Source organism: Geotrypetes seraphini, chromosome 2 (assembly GCF_902459505.1).
Source record: "Geotrypetes seraphini chromosome 2, aGeoSer1.1, whole genome shotgun sequence".
Lineage (NCBI taxonomy): Eukaryota > Metazoa > Chordata > Amphibia > Gymnophiona > Dermophiidae > Geotrypetes > Geotrypetes seraphini.
Genome location: NC_047085.1, coordinates 405,488,611 through 405,511,318, shown reverse-complemented (window position 1 = coordinate 405,511,318; position 22,708 = coordinate 405,488,611). Strand labels below are relative to the sequence as shown.

At 39.4% G+C, this 22,708-nt stretch overlaps 1 protein-coding gene across 1 annotated transcript in view; it reads left to right on the top strand.

Moving 5' to 3' along the window:
- The window catches only part of LOC117354106 (alkylglycerol monooxygenase-like), a 163,565-nt gene that overhangs the window by 59,727 nt on the left and 81,130 nt on the right, over window positions 1-22,708 (top strand). Inside the window, exons 6-9 of the mRNA XM_033930994.1 lie at window positions 2,707-2,773; window positions 3,885-3,950; window positions 4,035-4,114; window positions 17,483-17,617. Coding sequence (XP_033786885.1) covers window positions 2,707-2,773; window positions 3,885-3,950; window positions 4,035-4,114; window positions 17,483-17,617 — 348 coding nt within the window. The remainder of the gene's footprint in view (window positions 1-2,706; window positions 2,774-3,884; window positions 3,951-4,034; window positions 4,115-17,482; window positions 17,618-22,708) is intronic.

Here is a 22,708-nt window from a genome sequence, read left to right as displayed (position 1 = left end):
AGCATTGTAATGTTCATTATGTAGCAGGAGCATTTTTGGATCATCACAGGTCAGTTGTGGCTTAGTTCAAGAGTTAAAATCTTGACGTGCAAAATATTGCATCCAGGTTTTTTTTATCAGGCAATTTATCTGTTTATGTATGCTAATCACACACTATCTTTTGTTTGGTTTTGTTTTTGTTACTGGGGCCATGTCATGGATTGGAAATGGGCATTTCAGCATCATCCACCTAGCCAGTGGCGTAGTGAGAGTGAGAGGTGCCGGGAACAGTGGTGCCTCTCCCCCCTCCTCATCTTCCCCACCCCTACCAAACACCCCCTTTCCCCCGTAACTGTGAGCAGCATCACCACCAACTTCAAGCTCGCGTCTGCTTTCCCTCTGAGGTCACTTCCTAAGCACTGGACCTGGAAGTAACATCAGAGGGAGAGCTTTCAATAAACAATATCATTAGGCATCTAGGAAAACAGCACCTACTGTATGTCATTCCAAGTTAGGCTCCGTATGTACAGGCCAGGGTTTTTGTGGCCTAAAATACCAGTGCCTTTCTTAATACATGCCCAAATTCTGTCCCTAACCATGCCTACTTTTTGGGTAGGCACCTTGGTGTAGGCGCCTACCAGCAATTTTTTAAATTGTTTTTTTTAATAGGTTTTTAATAGTACTTTCAATTATCAGCGCCAATTAAACAATTAAAAAATATTAAATTAGGTGCCTATCGATAAGTGCCATTTATAGAATCAGGGCCCAAATGTTCATGCCTTAATTTTTTGCAAGCTCTGCATTCTAATGCAAAACATACCCCTCCCCCTTTTACTAAACCATGATAGCAGATTTCATTTTAATTTATAAACCACTTAAGTCAATAAAATGCTGGAGCGGTATATCAAATCTTAAACAAACATAAACATAGTGCAGGGAGCCGCGCAGAATGCTCTGCGGAGCTCCTAATGCTCATAGAGTTCCTATAATCATGAGGAGCAGCGTGGAGTATGGTTTAGTAAAAGGGGGGGATAGTTCAGGACCTGAAAAAAACCTCTATTTTACAAATTATCACATTAAAAATGGGTTTATTGCATGGGAAAGTCCCACATTAAAATGTGGTAATCCTATTTTTAATGCATTTATGCTTATAAACTAGCATTTTTGAAAATATACTTGGGCTAAGTACCTATCATTTTACTCACAATTTTACTATACTCCTAAATTTAGAAGCATTTAAATAAAATGGACGGCAACAGGAGGTTTAATAGATTTCAATGCATTTTTTTCACTATCTGATGACGATTCACTAGTGGATAAATTGAATGCCACTTTTTTGATGTTGTTTGTTTGACGTTGCTGTTTGGTTTTCGCATTGCAATTCATCCATGGATATATGTGTCCTTAGTGAAATCCATCTCATCTCTTCGGAATTTTTTTATTTTAAATTGCCTTTGTTAGATTCTATATTTGTCCATTGTCGCCATGTGTTCCTGATATGAACTAGCAAATCCATCCTCTGAAGCATGTTGTGAGTGGGGTTGGGAAGAGATGGACTGGGGGTGGGAAGGAGGGATGTCACATTTGAGGGAAGGGATGAGGAGAAAGAGGGAAAGCATGCAGGAGGCAGAAAGTGGGAATCATGGGGAGAGAGGGAGAGATGGATGGGGAGGGTAGAAAGGAGGGATGGAGAAATGTCACACTCAGGGGAAGAGGGCAGAGAATACAAAGTTGGACATGGAGAGAGAGAAAGTTGCTTTGGAGGAGGGAACAAGGACTGGAGGAGATGAAGTATGCAAGAGGCAGAGAGAAAGAAATGTTGGATGTGGTAGCAGAGGGAGTGGGAGAGCTGCACCCTGGATATCTCTCTCTCTCTTTCCCCATTCCCTTTGCAGCAAGGGAGGGAATAAGAGAAAGACAGTGAGAGAGAGGGAGACATATTGCCAATGGGGGTGGAGGAGAGAGGAAGAAAAGTTGGACTTGTGGAGGGACAGAGAAAGATGTTTGTTGGGGAAGGGAATGAGGTCTGGAGGAGAGGAAGCATGCAGGAGGCAGAAAGAAAGAAATATTGCACAGTCAGAAGGAAGTGCAACCAGAGACTGATGAAATCACCAGACAACAAAGGTAGGAAAATGATTTTATTTTCAATTTAGTGATTGAAATGTGTCATTTTTGAGAATTTATATCTGCTGTCTATATTTAGCACTATACAAGTATTTGTCTATTTTTCTGTAGTTGTTACTGAGGTGACATTGCATATTTTAAAGTCATCTGCCTTGACCTCTTTGGAAAAAAACCCAAAACAAATATAAATGAGAATTAACATTTTCTCTGTGTACAGTGTGTTTTGTGTTTTTTTTTTTTAATTTTGTGGTTACCAGTATGTATTAATAAGATTACATTGTGTGTATATGAAAAATGGATGGAAGAAATTGCATTACAACTAGTACTATTATTATGGGGGTGGGGTCTGGGGCAGAGTTTGGGTGGGGGATACTCAGTTGATATTTGTTAGACTTAGGGGGTACTTGACTTGAAGTTGAGAAACTCTGATCAATTCAATGTGTTCTGTTGTCCTATCACTTGAGTTTACTTCGTCTCCAGTAATTCCCAGCCCTCAGCCACCATTTCTTTCTTTCCTTTATAACAGCCTCATTTTCATTGCTGTTTTTATGCTCTTTCATCTTAAGTAAATTGTAATTAATTAATTTTTTTTTTTTTTTTTAGATAATTGATAACTTGGGTCCTCTGGAACTAATTCTCAATACTCCCAGTCACCACCGAGTTCACCATGGTAAATCAATATTAGTATCAATCTCTTTCGTACTATTTACTTTCCTTATGCTCTGCTTTTCCTGACTCTACTGAAATATAAAACACTTAAGAGTCATGATTGAAGGCACATCGCTCGAAAGTAGACTGATGATATGCCATTAAAATAAAACAGAAATCTAATTATAGCGGCTATTTAATAAACCTGATCCAAGAATTAGCTCTAAAATGATTTAATTCAGAAAGCACACCAACTCAGTATCTCATACGACTAAAGAATCTACTTGTCAATCTTCTGGGATCTCAGTGATGTTACCCAATAGTGATTCAAACTTTCATTATCGCTAGGGATGTATGCATAAATCCCAATACATTTCTTAACTTCTTCTTAAATGACATTAATTCTCTTATAAATAGATTATATGATATTGATTGGGTGTATTCTCTGAATTTAAAATAAAGCAAAATATATGACTATGAAAGTTGGGTAGAGGGGAATGGGTAGGGAAAGTGAGATAATGAAAAGACCCAAGAATTGGGAATTTGTCAGAAGTTTTGCTATGTTGGAGAACAGTTCAGTAGTTAGATAAAGGCAGTATTCCTTGGACTAATAATAAATATATTCTATCTATCTATAGAGAATGAATGAATGAATATATTTATTATTAGTCCATGGAATACTGCATTTGTCTAACTACTGAACTGTTCTCCAACCTATATACTATATATAAAGTTATAGATAGATATAATCATAAACCAATCTTAACTCAACTTTTGTCACCTTAACTCTTCCATCTTTACTTGAGATACATCTACTTATCATTTCCATGCCTCTCTGCTAAATGTATGCCAGAGTTTGTGCTCCATTTGCTTTAAAATGGATGTATATAACAGCTGAAATTCTTTTCTATTAGCACAAAGAAATGACAAGCTGTTTTAATAGTGAATACTTTCCATGTTCTCTGTGGCAGAAGAAAAACATGAGTAAGAACTAGAAATGCTTTACTTTTCCATTCCAAATTTAGTTCAAATATTGTTTTCCTAAAGAAAGTGCAGTCTTTCAATGGTGATAATGTACATGCCTCCGTTTTGTATTCCATGAATTAATCACTTCTTAAAATTGCATTTCATAGGCAGAAATCCTTATTATGTTGACTCAAATTTCGGTGGCGTCCTCATTATTTGGGATAAGCTTTTTGGTAAGTGGAATATATTTTGCTATTAAGTTTTGTGGTTAGCAGTTTATGTCCCATTAACTTTACATTTTCTCTCGATTGTTCCAGGAACATTTGTGCCAGAAAAAGAGACAGTTATATTTGGGCTAATACACCCTATAAATACATTTGAACTTTTCCAGGTCCAGGTAGTTATTGATTTTTATTACATAATATTATGAAATTCTTTCATGTCACCTACAGTCTGAGCCTAATGAGATGACATTTTTGGACATACTAGAAACAAATCATAAAGTATTGTTATAAATGTCCTAAGATGTTATAGTTTCACATGCGCACAAAAACAACAACGAAGGAGACCAGGTGGTACTCAATCCTATTTATTAAACAGACTCGACATGATCGTGTTTCGGCCTACAAGGGCCTGCCTTAGGAGTCTAAGAAATAAAACATGTATTGAAAATGAAATTAAAATTAAAAAATGTGGAGGAGACTCGGGATCCAAGATGGCTGCTGACTAGTCTGGTTGAACGCCACGATTTGGAGCACCTCCATATACGGTTTTCTTTTTCTCTACTTACCTTGAAGCTAAAATGCCCAAGTGGAGAGGAAGGAGTTCTGCTACGACCTCGCGGAACTCTGGAGCGGCAGCTTTGGGTAATATTGAGGAGCTCCTGCGGCGGATGCAGGGATCCTCACAGCAAATCGGGACTTCCCCGCTGGAGACGCTCTGTGGGAACTGCACGGAAGGGATCACCTTGGGCCTTGAAACCACCCTCAGCCCCGATACTAGGGCGCCACCTCCTGTTGCCCGGATTGCCAGTTCCCCGTGGGCGGAAGAGCTTCCGGAAGTAAGAGCTCACCTTGTACCGGAGGTAGGAAAGATTACTGAGGGGAGCTTGGAGCTAGACTCCCTGCATTTTGAAGAGAGTCCAAGTCTGGATACCGAGGAAGAGGCACCGGAAGGAGCTGGCAGAATACAGAAGGGCAAACGATGAGAGACTGAGCCAGTTGGTGAGGAAAGTTTTAAACTTTGTATTTCTCAATTACAGAAACCCCAAGAGGTTAATTTAGACGTGATTTGAGACCTAGTTGCCAATCTTCCTAAATCGATAAACCCGCATTTCCAGTAGATAGAAGAGAAAATATAGATTCAGACAAGTGAAATTGAGAAATTAAAAACTGAATTGACTGGCTCTAAATCAGTCATGGACAATAACAGACGGGACGTTAAAACTACTAAACAAGTTCAAGAAACTATTATCAAAGACAGCATAAATCTCAGAAGGAAAGTAGAATTTCTAGAGAATGTTTCAAGAAATAATAACCTGAGACTAGTGAACTTCCCTAGGGTAATAACGGTAACCCCTAGGGAAATGTTGAAGAGATATATAATGGAAATTTTGGAAGTTACAGAGGAGGTTATACCTCCATTTTCCCAAGTCTACTATTTGCCTAACAGTCCTCAAAATCAACAAGGAAACAAACAGGAGATAATGAATGTATCTGCAATGCTAGAGATGTCTGAAAATGATTTGGTGGTACCAGCAACATTGCTTCTAATGGTAGCTTTGGCACTGGATAAAAACTTTCTGCTAAGACTATTCTTTAAAAAATAGACAAAAAGAATTTTTGGGTTTGAAAGTTCAAATGTACCCCGATTTATTTAGGGATACCAAAAAGCGTCGTAGAGAATTTCTATTGTTAAAACCTGGAGTACTAGCCCTTGGGGTGACTGTCTATTTGCATCACCCATGTAAATGTGTTGTGCATTATTCTTCACAAAGGTTTGTCTCTTTTGAACCCTTCCAATTGTCCACGTTTCTCTTTTTCTCACGGATGGAAAAAAAAAAGGATAAGACCTAAAGCCCTAACATGAAAATATGAACTGATTTTCCCTCTATTCAGCTAATCTAGCCTATGTTCTATTTAAGTTTTCCTTTAGTAACCGTTAAATATATCTTGGATCTAATTAAAGTGCACTTGAGCTGGAGACCAAATTAATAATTTGTTCCTTTTAATATAATATATAGAATTTTCTTTTCATATGTTTAGATCCTGCTTCTGTACAAGTTCATGCTTGATATGTTTAATCTAAAATTGATTTAAAAAATGGTTAAAAAATTAAAAAATGTATAATTATATAAAGAAACCTTCACTTAAAAATCACACAAATAAATGAATCCTTAACATACAAATATATAAATGACATGCATAAATACATAAATACCAAATTTCATGAATATTAAAAAAGAACATATATTAAAGTTATATCATAAATAATTTCATAACATATAATAAGAATGTCTCAAAAAACATAATGTCAGCACTTTGTCACCTTCATCCAAGACCATAAAATTAACTCAATAATACAACTTACAAAGTTTTGTAATATAATATTTTGGCTGCAGCTTTATTCAAACCAAGATTAACATGTTACAATAACACATTACTTCATAAACAATTCCAACACATAATGCGGCTATTTCCCAAGACCCCCTTTTCCTTAAGCTATTCGGTAACGAAAGTAGCTCTTCCTTCTTCCCAACCCCATGCCCCTTTTAACCATAGCATGATCCATGGTATCATCAGGTCATATCCCTCCCACTCATCACGGTAACGCCCATGAGTGATCCCATGAAATTCCCCCACCTCATGACGGTATCACCCATGAGTTATTCATTTCCATTCCCTCTTTTTCCATGTCCCTTAACTCTCCACCCAGCCGCATTTTACAATAATTTATCCCCAAACTTCGGCCACAAGTGGTGACAGCCAACTGCTTGTCACCGCTCCCTGCTCCCCATCCTCAAGCTATGGCCAAACCATCCCTCAAACACTCTTCCAATAAATCCCGAATACTACTCAAGAAAATGTCTAAGCTAATATTTGATAAATGAACACCATCCTGTCGATATAAACCAACGCAATCAGCAGTCAACAATTCATGCGCTAATACTACCCCCTAATCACTGACACAAACTTGGACACTTCAGCATTCACTCTACGGTGCAACTTTTCAATTGCCTTCACCTTCCAAATACCTTTCCATACTTTCCGAGGGATAACCTTAGACCATACAACCCTAGCATTTGGGAAAGAACTATTTACAGAACATAAATCTCTTTTCATACACTTGATCAACTCCGCCCCTTTAACTGAACATAAATCATTACTCCCCAGATGGATAACAATCAATACAGGAGAAGAAAACCGACTCGCTTGATGTACAGTCGGTAATAGTTGATCCCACAACATTCCTTGAATGCCCAGCCATCAAATTCGAATCCCTTTTTCCACTAGTCCCAGATTTGTACCCCAATGTGACTCTACTGCATACTTATGTGCCCAAAATACATAAGAGTGTCAACAGATCCACACACAAATGTCAGGAAGCGGGGGAGCTGAAATCCAATCGAGAAGCTGAACTGAAAGAAAAAGAATTAACAATAAGAAGTGCACACCTTATCAGCACCACACACATATCTCCTAAAGCGAGTAGATCTCCGTCTCCCTATTTTACAAATCAAAGCCTCAGATCCCCCATGACGAGCAGCAAAAGTGGCCGCCCCAATACGAAATGAATGAGTACTATATTCCCTGGGGTTAAACCCAGCCACCGCCAAACCTTTTTTCAATACTGCCATAAATTGAAATCTGGTCAAAGGCGCTGTATTAGCATGCATCAACCAAAACAGACCATCCATTGGTCGAATTGATGCATATTCATACGCTCAATGCACAGGGCAGGCCTCAACCTGCAATCTCTGATGCAATTGCACCCATGCTCCTTTACCTGCCTGATCAGTTTTAGACCGGCGGATACATAAACTAAGCCTCTGCTGCTCCAATTCAAAATCCCTCCAAAGCAAACTAGTTGCTCCCTGAGCCAATCATGAGGGTGCAACTAATTCCCCAATTCTACAAGCAGCAAAGAATGCCACTACAAAAGCTACTTTAAAGAACACAACTTCATATGGGGAAGCACAAACAGCAGGTAAGGCTGAAAATAATTTTACCAACTTGTCATAATCAATAGGCAAACGTACCAAACGGGGGCGAGTTAAAACCCCATGCCTTGAATATCCAATCAATAGCTTGCACACATAAAATGTTCATGTGGGATCCTGCCAACCCCAAATTTTAGCTAGGAATCCCACAGAAGCTATCGACTAGGTCACCATTCCATATGGCCAGCTCTGATCCAAAGAAAATAACAAAAATTGAATTATGCACTCTTCAGATAAAGGAAAAGCACACTGCCATCCAAACTGATCTAGAAAATGTCTATAACGTAGCCAACCAGTACAATATGCCTTCCAAGTACTAGTTGCTAACGCCTGCTGTAACAAAAATCCACTTGCAGACAAATATTTTTTTTGTTTACCCGCAACACCACACCTACCCTCTCACCACCTCTGAGCCCCCGATCCCTCTTATCCAGCACATTCCCCAAAACATTAAGCAAATCAGATAATAACTACCATCCGGTGCATGTGTTCCTGAATTATGAGAACCACTAGCCATGACTTCTGAAACATTCGGATCTTTATCCACCACCTCTTCGGGAAGCACCTCGTGCCCCCACCCGATCCTTCCCTTTTCCTCTACCTGTCAGGCAGCAACTTTCGCTTGAGCTCCAACCAATACTAGACCACCAGCATGTGGTCGACCTCTTCCAACCCCACGAACTGAAGTTCGACCACGCCCCCTTGACTTGTCGCCACCCTACGACATTGTCTTTCTAGGAGCCATCACCAGACCCCTTGAATGAAAATTCAACAATGCAAACAAACCACGTCCCAATAAAGTAAAATTGTTAGTTTAGTTAGTTTTTTTTTTAATCCAATACAATCCCCATAAACCCCAACAACCAAACAACTCCCTACAACTTCCCACTTCAACAAATCATGTCACATACCCCAAATTTCCAGAATCAACCCACCCCAAGACCCACCAAAATATTTCCCAGAAGCAAATATCACTCAGCAAAAAACCCTACCCAAAAACTGAATTATTACCATTCCCCACCCACACTTGCTATCCCGTAGCAATCAACACCCTTAATGGCTAAACAGAATCTAGTCTTCCCCGCACCACTTTCAATGCTACAAGCAGCCAAACCTCCGATACCTGAAAGGGCCGCCCACACTAAATGACACCAACTTCCTGCGTCTACCAACGGAGGCTCCTCCCGCAGATTTCCCAGACACCCCATACTGCACTGAATAATGTACTCACGTACAGCACCACAACTCCTGACTGCAGCACCGAATTGGCAGAGAAGAAATTTTAATATCGCCCCTCTGTCAGCACCCGAAATTAGCGCTGCACTACAACAAAAAAACAGCAACTACAAAGCAGCCCAAACCAATAATCTATCTTCTTCGTCCCAAACCCCCCCGAATTTGTCACATATCACCGCAACCTCCCTCTAAACACATTCGCACACCTCCCTCCAAACCTCCCACACCAGAATTAACCTTAACCTGCCAGAATCCATACACATTCCAACCAATCCTCAGCCTTCACTTCCAACCTATCATACTATTCCTCACCGTTCTTAGCACTTTTTTCCCCCAACAATAACTTTATCCCATAAATCCCCTAACCATTCCTTAATTTCCCGATTTCCTCCCTCCCCACACACACACACCTTCTCATAAATTATAACCACACAGTGACTGGCTCAGCTAATATTATGATCCCATCAGTCAAGTCTGGTGGGACCCTCTAAAATTAAAATGGACATAACAAGTAAACTTTAATGAAAATAACATACAATTTAAAAACAATGAATTCACTAAAATGTGCTTTAAATTTCAAAAACTATACAAAGACAATATACTTTGGTATTGAGTAATAAAACCTATGATGTATCAATCCAAATATTCCAATATTGCAATAAAAACACTGAAACAAAAAAACAGAAAAAGAGAATAAATAAGACCCCCAGAAAACATGAAGAAAAAGAAGAAGAGAGAAAAAAGAAAGAGAAAAAAAGGAATTTTTGTTTACAATACATCTGAAGCAAAAGTGTTGTATAATATAAATGCATTCTGTTTAAGTCTATCAATATTTTATGTTAAATAAATGATAAATTGATGCATAAATTAGTAAAGAATATAAGGAAAGAATGAATGAAATCTAATACAACAAAAAACCAAATTGATCACCAAATAAACTAAGGGCTCCTTTTACGAAGGCGAGTTAGGGCCTTAACATGCAGAATAACGCGCACTAAATTGCTGCGCTTGCTAGCCATTACCACCTCCTTTTGAGCAGGCAGTAGATTTTCGGCTAGCACACGCTAATCCGGTGCATGCGCTAAAACGCTTAGCGCACCTTCGTAAAAGGAGCCCTAAGTAAATCACATCAAGGAAATGATGTACTAACAATTGTGTGAATGAATTTCATATCAAGGTATGCTTTGCCTCCCATGGCCACTGTTCTCCCATACCAGTCCTGCCACAGACAAAGCAATTGCTAACATTAAGAGTCTGGCCTATGATTTCAACAAATTGCACAAACAGATTTCTAGTAATCACAGGTATGTCTATATCCACTTTCATATTTTTATAAAACTGGGGAAACACAACGGAGTGATGTACAGGGGCACGAGGGCTGGATACAACACGGACATACATGACAGTTCCTTGGTCCAGCCCTTTACCATCAATGTAGAATCCCATGCGGCTGGCGGTGGATTGGATCTGGGCATTCCAGGTCTGGAGGTTGTGGATAGTAAAGACCATAGGGTTACAGTGGCCCACAGAAAAGAGGGGCCAGGGTTAGGACCTTTGACAAGTGAAACAGAGGGGACCTTAGCTGGGTATGCGTAGGTAGGTAGGTAGGTAGGTGACACAGTGCCACACGGGGCATGCTCCACCTGTAAGGAAGTGTTCATCCTGGGGGCAGCTTTAAGGGTAGTTGGTTATACAGACACATATATTTATCACACGAGGTATAATAGCGTTGCCACTCTAGAGAACCACACAAAACCATATTAGGGGCTGTACCATGGCCTTGGGCGATATCAGACAACACACATGCATCAAAATACAAAGATACAGGATGCGTGGGGTCAACGATAAGGGTCTGGTTGAGGAGTGGGCCTTCAGCATTATCAATGCGGATCTCAGCCCACTTTTCAACCTCATTGTCGGTAGGTTGGAAACAGATGATACCCTCTGATGTTTGACACTTTCCGTACTTAACCCCTTCATGCTGGCAAACATCAGGCAAAAGGGAAGTGGGGCACTTAAATTGGGTACGGTACAAAAGGGCTGTTTCTTCCCTATTCCCATTATGGACCTGGGAAAGGCACGGCTTGCAGGGGCTAAGAGACTGTGACTTGTCCCCTAGTACAATAGGGAAGAAATACAGAAGAAAGAAACACAGGACAGTGAGGGCAAAGCAAAAATCAGATATATAATACAGAAGGTGCTGACAGTGCTGACATAGGAAGCTCATCTTGTCAGAAACAGTTAGAAACCAAAGACGGTTATACTCAAGACACCTGCTAGAGGCAGTGGTGAACCACAGGCTGTCAGTTAAACTCAAAACATTTGTGAAAGGGTTATACTCAAAACACCTGCTAAGCACAGTGGTAAATGTTCAAAACACTTTTGAGGTTTTTTAGAGATCTTCCACTGGAGATATGTGTTGCCTGGGGTGGCTTGCCATATGGCAGCTGGCTTGACTGTGCTGTAGTGAAACCAAGTTTCGTGTCTAGACACCTTGACAGTGGTGGGGGAAGAATTGAGAACAGTAAAAGGACCTATCCACCTAGGCTTCAGGTGATCTGCCTTCCATGTTTTCAGCCATAATGTATCTCCAGGGACATAATCATGAACTTGTGTGGCTATCGGTAGTGGGGCCCTTTCCATGAACCATTTGTGGAGCTCTTGGAGGGCCTTGGCTAAAGATTGGACCCAACTCCAGGATATCCGATCCCAGAGTAGCAAATGAACCAGGGTCTGGGTTCATGATGGGCGGTGGGCGGCCGAACATGAGCTCAAATGGGGATAATCCAGTGGGTTTGGATGGGGTGCACCTGATCTGAAATAGGACAGTGGGCAACAGGACAGGCCAGGACAGATTGGTTCCTTCAATTCGTTTTGTGAGAAGGGTCTTAAGGGTTCTGTTCATCCTTTCTACCTGACCAGAGCTTTCAGGTTTAGATGCAGTGTATAGCTTCCACTTAATTTGGAGGGCCTGAGCAGGTGTTGAATGACCTCGGCGATAAAGGCGGGGCCGTTGTCGCTGCCTATAGAAATGGGAAGACCGAAGCGCGGGATTATGTCATTCAGGAGGTGTTTGGTTACCTCCCTGGCGCATTCAATGCGAGTAGGAAAGGCTTTGACGTATCTGGTTAGGGTGTCTTTGAAGACCAGGAGGTGGCTAAGGGAGCGAAAAATGGGCATGTGGGTGAAATCTACAGATAGGACCAGCATCAGATGTGTCTCAACGGGTTGGGGGGATTTGTTTTAGAATAGATTATGCACTGTCAGACTGTATTTCGGACTAACTGATCAAGGTGATTGATAAAAAATGTCTCTTGAGGGTCATTTTCATAGCAGGTTCTCCAGAGTGTGCCAGGTCAATGCATTTCTTGGCAATCATGAGGGCCAAGTGTTGAGGAATGAATATGAGGGTACCCACTGCATTCGCGTTCGGTGTGTCGGTGTCTGAGTCTGAATTGGCGCATATCTTTATCCGCGCATATCTGTATCCACCCCCCTTTCAGGACAGATGGCCCGAGAGAGTGCGGGCCCAAGTCTGTTCCTGAGAAGATTGGGGCTGAGTGTAGGCTGTGGCCTCCGAATAAGAAGGCAGAGCAGTGGGTATGTCAAGTATGTCAGTTGAAGGGTCAGACCCAAGAACAGGAGTAGGACAATAGCGGTCATTGGTGGTTTTCCTAAGGGCGAGGACCTGAGACTGGAGTTTTGTGAGCACAGGAGGGAAAAGCCAAGAAGGCTTGCAATGGACCAGGTCTAACCAACTATCTATAGAAGGGAGTTGATTAGGGTGGCCAGTCTTAGGGTGGGTTATTACGATGAAAACCTGACGAGTTATGTCCTCATACAGGGAGCCAGACGGGGGCCAGCCCACATCGAACGTCGGCCATTCTAACTGGCACAGACAAATAAGGGTTGATCATTTAAGTGTGGTCCCATAATCAGAGCCACATCCCTTTTTAAAATTGACTAACATTGTATCAAGGAGTTCCCCATGGGTAGACGGACTTCCCCCCATCATGCAATGGAGGACAAAAACATAACATAAAATAACATTATACTTATAGACTGCGTTACCAAAAAGTTCTATGCGGTTTACAAAAGATTATAAACATTAAACATAATTGTATAATTGAATGAGCCAGCTAGTCAGGTATTTGGAGAAAAGATAGGTTTTTAGCTGTTTTCAAAAATATATGTAATAAACAGCTGTGAGTAACAATGATCAAAACTCTTTTTCATGAGAAGCTGCCTGAGATTCTAAAGCATAATTTAGGAATTTCTTGCTTTTACAACTTTTTACAGAAGGGAAATTAAACAGAGCATTAGTTTTTCTACTGCATTTGTGCATTGCTATAGAAAAACTATTAGCCAGATAAGTAGGGGCGGCACCATATAAAACCTTGTAACAAAAACAGCCCAGCTTGAACAATACCCGAGCTTCCACAGACAACCAATGCAATTCGCAATAAAATAATGTAACATGATCGTATTTCTTCAATCCGTAAATCTATCTAACTGCTATGTTCTGTATCAATGATAATCTCAATAATTCCTTCTTAGTAATTGATAAATAAGCAACATTGCAATAGTCAAGGAGACTCAACAGTAATGACTGGACCAATAATTTAAAGGCTGAAAATTCAAAATAGGGTCTAATTGTTCATAGTCTCCATAAAGTAAAATAACTTTTACGTACAACAGCATCTAACTGGGTTTTCATAGTAAGATGTTGATCTAATACGATTCCTAAAATTTTAATCTTTGGATGGATTGTATAAGATGTTGAAAGTATATTGATGGAAAGTTCATGAAAAATTTTGGTAGAAGATGCTACAAAGAATTTTGTTTAATCAGAATTAAGATTAAGTTTGAATTGCATCTAAAGATTCATCCTTTCCATTACAGTCTCAATTTGAGTAGTAATCTGAGATAGAACCAAATTACAAGGTAAAACTATTGTGATGTAATCGGCATAACTGAACAGTCTTATATCCAGATTGCTTAGGCACGAACCTAGTGATGAAAGGTAGACATTAAATAATGTAGGTGATAGTAGAGATCCTTGAGGCACGCCACATGTATTCCTGGCCCCGCCCATCTCCGGACTAGGGAAACACAGTACTAACAGGTCAATGGGTTGGGCACTCAGACACTCTCAAACAAAAACATAGATGACTTCAGCTTAGTTACCCAATCAGAAAGTAACAGTTCCTAGAAGTCCTCCCCGCGACTTCAGTGACAGATCAAGTAGCTCTACTAGGCAGAGGAAGAAAACAGGACAGAAATGGTGGGCCACCCCAGATTCAGACAGGTATCAGGTTCTGTACTTTAAACCAGGACTGGATAAATCAATTGAGCCAGTCGAAGCCACCGAAGTCTGCCGATCCCAAATAGGGAACCAGCCGGCTAGGCAGACGTGTCGACTCTTAGACTGGACACAAGTGACCGATCGAGTGACCGGTGGTCAAATGACCTTAAGTCCCTGTTCGTGCGCCAAATGAAAGGTCACTTGTGCAGTCACAAAACCAGAGACGTGAAGAAAATACAAAAGTATCTCTATTCAGCATATGCAGGACTCCTGGACAGTAAACATGCTGCCTCAGAAGTGCAGAAAACAAGAACTACAGTGACATTTATACATTTCCTGGCTAGACAGCTGGATGCTAGATACAATTCTTCATTTGCTAATTTTGCTATATTTCCTTAGCAAACATTGGTCCTAAGCCCGCACTTACTATTGGTTGAGGGCTTAACCTTATAGTCCTATAGGGATCAACTCTACTTTCCTAAGCCTTGCAGTTTCATTGTTACATGTCCAGGAGGGCAAAGTACATTATGCTTATGTCAGTATACATTATAAGTACAGTATAAGAAGCTAAGGCACACAGTACAGGCAAGCTAATATGAGAGATAGGTCATATCTGTATTTAAACACAAGATAGCATCCTTGGAAAAGGGAGAGCTTAGTCCAGAACTCAGGAAAACCAGTCCAGGACTCCTTCATATCTAGGAAGTGCAAACCTTTGCCACACTTTAGTAAAAAGGCCCTTAACTGTTATTTATACTAAAATATGTCAAAGCCCATTTTTAGACAGAACATAGAAATTGTAATTGAAGGAGCTCCCATCTGACCAGCATCTTAGTGCACACTGTTCAGCAATTGGGCAGGCACTGTAGCAGATTCCCCTTTGGTGATATCATCCAAGACCTAAGGCTGAATAAAAGCTGGGACTTTCACAGGATACCAGAGCTACCATCTGACTGGCATCTGAGTGCACACTGTTTAGCAATCAGGCAGGTACTGTAGTGGACTCCCCAATAGTGACATCATCCGGGGCCTGAGGCAAAATAAAAGCTGGGCCCTTGCATGGAATGTGGCACAAGGACATGTGCTTGATGGGGAGTTACCAAAAAGGTAGTCCATACCTCTTTGGAGCCTCTTCAGAGTCCAAAGGAGCAGGAACATAAATCTATCTTTAGCACTACGGGGAAGAAAAGAAGAGTATGAGTGCAAATAAAATTGGAAAGAGTCATCTGTGCGGGATCTTCTGGACCAAAAATTAGGGAATGGAGGGAAAATAATCAAAAAGCAAAAAAAACTCACTATATGAATGATATGACTAAAACAGCTGTGCACCAAGTCAGTCCCACAAACAAAAGAAAAAGCCTTCTGCTAATGAATACACTCAAGTTTCAAGTTTATTAAGTATTTTGTTATGTATGCAATATCAATGGCTTCAAAGCGTATAACAGTTTAAAAATGGGGGGCAGAACAAAACTGTTTTACATAATTACTAACAAATTCTATCCATTCTAATACATAACTGGTACGAAAGGTGAAAGGGATGAACTACAATTTTTAACGAGAGAAAGAAAACATTTAGTGGGAAACACATTTGGTAGGTAACACAAAAAGGAAAAAAAAAAGAGAAAGGAAGAGAAAAAAAAAGATGAATCTGTAATCTATACAGTAATCTAATTTAGATCTAAGAAGTTTAGTGATTTATAAAATTGTGTTATCTATTTATAAAATTGTGTTGTCTATTTTTCAAGTATTTACTGGTCTTTTGAGTGAAAACCCTGTTTCATACTACAAGCTGAGGATTGGGTGTGGCCCTGCTTCAAACTCACAACCACAGCAGCCATCTTGTAGCCCTGCAGCCACTGAGGATTCTCTCCCCACTGAAGAGTGCATGTTTTACCATCTGTTATTTCTGCTGCACATTGTTTATTGTGGTTTTTCACCTGTCTTATTTTATGCAATTATTTTTGAGCACAAAAAGACTTGTGCAATAATTTTTTTTATTTTTCCATTGTGAGAAACAAACCTTTTGTGTTTTACCTTTTTTGCTTCGGAAGAAGCAGTTCCTATAGCTGAAGCCTAAAGTAAATGACTGGCCATGGATGGGAATAACAAATATTTTTTTTGTTGATCCTTTCCATTTGGAAACATTTCTAGTGGACAAACCTATACTTCAAGGGGAAAGTGCCTAATATCTGGGGGAAATTTTCCAGGTATGATAAATGAAGAGGAAGGCTTATATAGTTTATTTCCTGGCCAATGTGAATTATAATTATTCTTGGTAAAAAAAAAAAAAAATTTTAGATGATAATTTTATTGGCTTCTTAGATGTGGACTAAATGGAAAAGATTTTGGATTTCTTTGTATTTGATTTTGTATTATTCTGATTACATTTTTTTATTTTGTATAGTGAATATATTGCAAAGAATACTAAAAAAAAAAAAAAAAAAAGAAAGAATATGAAATGTAGCTGCAAATGTTGGAAGCATCCATTTTACAGCTGTCAACATAGAAATCATCAATAGAAAGACATCTGCAACTTAAATATATAAGTGCCACCAATGGCACATGTAAAAGGGTATTTCAGAATATGTGTGCATATCTCCCATTTTAGAATCCTGCACATGTTAATGCTCATAATTAAGCACAGAGGGAAAATCAATGGGAGATTAAGAGGGAGGCCTCTCTTAATTACGTCTGTCCAAAAACAAGTGTTTTAAAAAAATAAACGCATGTGCCCTGCAGCAGCTGTAAATCAGAAGTTGAAAAATTAAGACATCCATGTATTTTCCTTTTGTGAAATAGAGAATGCAAGTGTAGATTTTGGTCCCTTTCAAGCCTCATTTCCCTGCCATCTGCATGAAGTGCAGCTTTGCGTGTATACATGCCAGCTCTCTAAAATTAGTATTTCTCATGTGTATCCTGCATATAAAAATGACATTGTATACATGTGTAAATCACAAAGAGAGCTTCTAAAATAACCACCATGATGATTTTCTGTTTATCCACAGTTTCATTATTACGGCCATATGTGGAACTCATTGCGGAACTCACCTGGTGTCTGCAATAAGCTTTCAGTCCTGTTCAAAGGACCAAGATGGAGTCCAGGCAAACCACGACTTGGCCTTCGTGAGGACATCCCTCCGGTAAACAGAGCTTAAACGATGTCTCTATTTTTCTAGTGTGTGTTTGGGTTTTGCTTCTTACATCATTTCTGTAGTAATATTTGTTTAGAATTATGATTTTTCCGTGATGCCATCATGAAGCAGCAAACGCAACAGGAGGCTTTAGGCAGAGAGAATCTTAAAGCAAGCGAACGGAAACTGCGGTTCAGCTGTGTTCTCCAAAGCAGATCTTTTATTGCCATCCTGAATGGCACACAGGTTTAGTATATTTACCCCCTGATTCTATAAAGTTATGCTTAGCTATGCTTAGAAGAGTGGCAGATATGTGTATAACATAATTTAATAATGAGATGATAATTGATGTTAATGAACAAGTATTGCCTGTAATTGCTGTTTGGGCACTAATTAATAGTTATACTCGTAACTTTCATTCTCATAGTCGGGATTCTAGAATTTGTGCATTGAAAATTTGTAGCGTGCATGTCATCCTGCACACATGGAATATTATTAGTTATACACCTGCCAGCAGTTAGACACAAGCCTTTATACCAGCCATTAAGGTGGCATAAGTGCTCTCACCAAAAATTAGATGTGGACTTATGGACTCAGGCACCTATTCTATAATAGTGATTATGTATACAATTGCCGTTATAGAATCCGTGTTTAGCACACATCATCCTGGCACCTATCTTTAGGCAAACGACAAAGCAAAAAGCAAAGGAACAAAGCCCCACGATAAATAAGCAAGCAATAAAGGAGTGGGGATGGAACTTGTGCACATCAACCAGAGATGAAAATCATTTAGTATTTATTGAAAAGTTCATAAAAAGACTCTCTATTAAGTATTTTTTTTTAATCTTTATTGATTTTCAAACTTCGACACTGCAATACAAATGATAAATCAGAAAAACTGCACAAAACACACTATTCACTATACAATCATTTTCTCCCATCCTCATCTTCATTCTTAATATAATAATACATATTAAGTATTGATTATTGATTTCAAACAATGTTGCAGAAGCTATAAAGCTATGCTAAAATCAGCACATGGTACACAATGGTTCCAACATGCCCTAGAGGTAGTCTCACAATAATGTCACTAGAGAATGCCAATACCACTTTGTACCCAGCACAAATAAGAGCAGAAGTGACTGAGGATCACTATTACCTGAACCCCAGCTAGACCGAAAGGACAATATATGAGGTGTATGGGGACAGATTTAAAGTCTGTATACTTTGGAGGAAAAGTGGGAGAAGGGAGATATCAAATAACATATGCAGATAAAGACCTGCATGGTCCATCCAGTCTGCCCAACAGTCATGTTAGAGACATTTAAATCCAAGCTCAAAAAATATATCAATGTTATTAGCCTAGTGGTGAAGATACCCACTGAAGCACATTTACTAATAGTGGAGAAAAAGCCTCAACTGCCTTAAAAAAATGCTTTCAATATCAGATGGCAACCCAATGGGTTATAAGCCAGTCAAATTCTGTCTCATAGACAAAAAACTCCATCAAGTAGAAAATGCTGTTTTCAAAAATGGGTTAACCCACACCACTGTGCACAAGAAAACAACAGAAGAACATAAAAAAGAACAGGAAAAATGCTTAACTTATCTTCACTAGCTGGTATCCTTGCTCACAGACTGTTGCAATCGGGCCCACAGCTGTTCATGTTGAAATCACGTCTCAACTAATCCACAGCACTGTGGTGAAGACAAGCAGCAATTATTCCAACGAGGCTCTTGTTTCGCCACCTAGTGGCTGCATCAGGGAAATATCCAATGGTCTCTCTCCAGCTCCGTGCACTGAAGACTTTACGCTGATGCCTGGATTTACAGCCAAGCTCCTCCTGACATCACTTCCGGTTAGATCAATTTCCACTCAAAAAAAGAGGAAAAAAAGGGGAAAAAACCTCTAATAAAATGCACACCATTCAATTCTTTGATTCAATCCTTTAGACCAGTGTCCAAAAAGAAAATGAACCGTTGCTCACTCTGGTAGAGTCTGGTTTTCACATCACCCCTCCATTGCGTCACGGACATTTAAATATCTACATGGTGTAAATGTGCATGAGTCGAGTCTCTTTCATTTGAAAGGGAGCTCTGGAATGAGAGGACATAGGATGAAGTTTAGAGGAGTAATCTAAGGAAATACTTTTTTTAAAGAAAGGGTGATACAGGCATGGAATAGTCTCTGGTAGAGGTGGTGGAGACAAAGACTGGGACAGACATATGGGATCTCTTAGAGAAAGGAGGAGATAGTAGATGCTGCGGATGGGCAGATTGGATGGGCCAATAAGAGAAAGGAGGAGATAATGGATGCTGCGGATGGGCAGACTGGATGGGCCATTTGGCCTTTATCTGTCATTATGTATCTATGATAGAGCTATGACTGAAGAGGAGCTTGACAGAGTGGGGGGCTTTAGGAGATGATTGTGCTTGGGGGGTCACTTGGAGAGCAGTTACTGGAAATTGTGGTCAGGCTTTGGCTTTGCAGACCAGTGCTTTTTGCTGAGATTATTTTTCTGGCTACACTACAAGCTGCATTACAGAATTTTTTATTTGCATTTATAATTATACATAATCCACACAAATGAAATACAAAGAAATCATAGTCTACACCAATAGGGAAAAAGCAACCAAAATAAAATAAAAAATTTGCTTTGATGAAGGTTTGGAAAATTAAGGGTCCACATATTGACTCTCTTCCAATAGTGGGGAATTCAACCTTTCCTCCTGGTATGGTTCAAGGCCCTATTCGTAGATGCACAGATTCTTTGATAGAACATATATTTTCCTTTGTGGGAGAGGAAAACAATATACTTTCATTTGAAGAATTATTAACTAAACTGGGAGTGAGATACACTGACATATATGCTTATGTGCAATTAATTCATTATATTAACACATTGAAAAAGGAAGGTTTGACATTGGGAGTGGGATATAGATTGGGAATGTTATTTGAACAGCTGGAAGCTCTACCCTCAATTTCATACTTTAAGAAATCCCTTGATTCTGTATACCCACATATGAGCTATAAAGGGATAGCAGATAAGTGGATTGAGGAATTGGGAATGGAAATTAGTGAGGTAATAATAGACAAGGCTCTTCAATTAGGCATTTCTTCAATTTGCAATACTTATTATAGAGAGTCTATTTTGAATGGTTATGAGAGCTTATGTTTCTCAAGTTAAGGCTTTTCACTTTGGTTGTGTTGAGTCAAGAATATGCCTAAAATGTCAAACGGATAATACATTTAGAAACAGAGTATGACGGCAGAATAGGGCTGGCGGCCCAAGTCTGCCCACTCAAGAACTCTCCCTCCCTTAAGAAACCATCTTTTAAGCATAACTCTGTAACAACCCCACCTGCCTGTCCCATCGACTCTTGAAGTTGAGCACGCTACTGGCCTCGACCACCTGGCGTGGAAGACCAATCCATCGATCAATCACCCTTTCGGTGAAGCAGTATTTCCTGGTGTCACTATGAAATCTTCCCCCCTTAATTTTTAGTGGATGCCCTCTTGTCGCCGTGGGACCCTTAAGAAAAAAGATTTCTTCGTCCACTTCAATGTGGCCCGTGATGTATTTGAATGTTTCTATCATGTCTCCCCTTTCTCTGCGCTCCTCGAGAGAATATAAGCGCAATCTGGTCAGATATTCTTCATATGGGATATCTTTAAATCCTGAGACCATTCTAGTGGCCATTCTCTGGATCAACTCCATTTTCTTCACATCCTTTTGATAATGTGGCCTCCAAAACTGGACACAGTACTCGAGGTGAGGTCTCACCATGGATCTGTATAACGGCAGTATGACTACAGGCTTTCGGCTTATAAAGCTCCTTCTGTTGCAACCCAGCATTTGTCTAGCCTTTGCTGAAGCTTTCTCCACCTGATTGGCAGCCTTCATATCTTCCCGGATGATTACTCCCATGTCCCTTTCTGCAGTAGTTCTTGTTAAGTTTTCAAGGTGTATGTTCTGCATGGATTTCCGCTTCCAAGATGCATTACTTTACATTTTTTGGCATTAAAGTTCAGTTGCCAAGTACTGGACCATTGTTCCAGTAAAAGTAGGTCCTGCTACATAGTGTTGGGCCATAGAGTTGATCATGCTTTTTGGTTATGTCCCAGAATTAGGAATTTTATAAATCTTATTTGTGCATTTATTGGATCAATTATTTCTAGGAATGTGATTCATTTCCCCCAGATGGTATTATTTCTTCAATGGGAAAGGAATTTTAAGAAAGGGATTAGGGGATTATTACGTAAATCTTTTATTGTGGGTCAGAAATGTATTCTACAACATTGGTTGGAAGAAAGTCCACCATCATTCATGCTGTTATGATTATGGAAGCTAGGGTGACCTCTCCATCTTATAAAAAGCAGCATAAATTTTGGATGCTCTGGGAACCTTATATACAGCAATTATCAGCCAGAGCACGCAGTTTTGTATTGAACTCATTACATTTGTAACCAGAAAGAAAAGCACTATTAATTAGTAATATCTGGGAGGGGGAGGATGGGAAGGGGGAGGGAGTATGTGGAGGTGATTTTGATAGGAATAGGGATTATGTAACGTGTTTATATTGTGATGGTATTGATTGTGATATCTTGAAATATATAAAATTCATATGGAATTGATATAATATTCATTGTAAGATTTTTGATATGTATATTTTATTATTAAAACTAAATAAAAATTAATGAAACATAAATTCAACAGTTTAAAACTCTCTCCCATTATCACCAGACAATTTTCTAATTTCAATGTATTCACTTTACCTCTCAACAGAAGCTTCTTTTTCAATCTTTCAAACTGGGTAGGTTCGAAGTAAATATATCTCATAGAATTCAATGTTATCACATATTTATAGGGAAACTGGAGGAAAAAAATTCCTCCTAACGCTGTTATCCTGTCTTTCAATTTGCATTATAGAATTAAATAGCTTTGCATCTTATTACTATGCACCATAAGATAACCTCAATTATGCTGCATTAAGGCCTCAACCTACATTAGAGTCCTTTAACACTCATTAAGAAGCAAATAATATCAGTTATTTATTTTATTTATTTAGCCTAAACAGCTTACAATATTCACAAACACA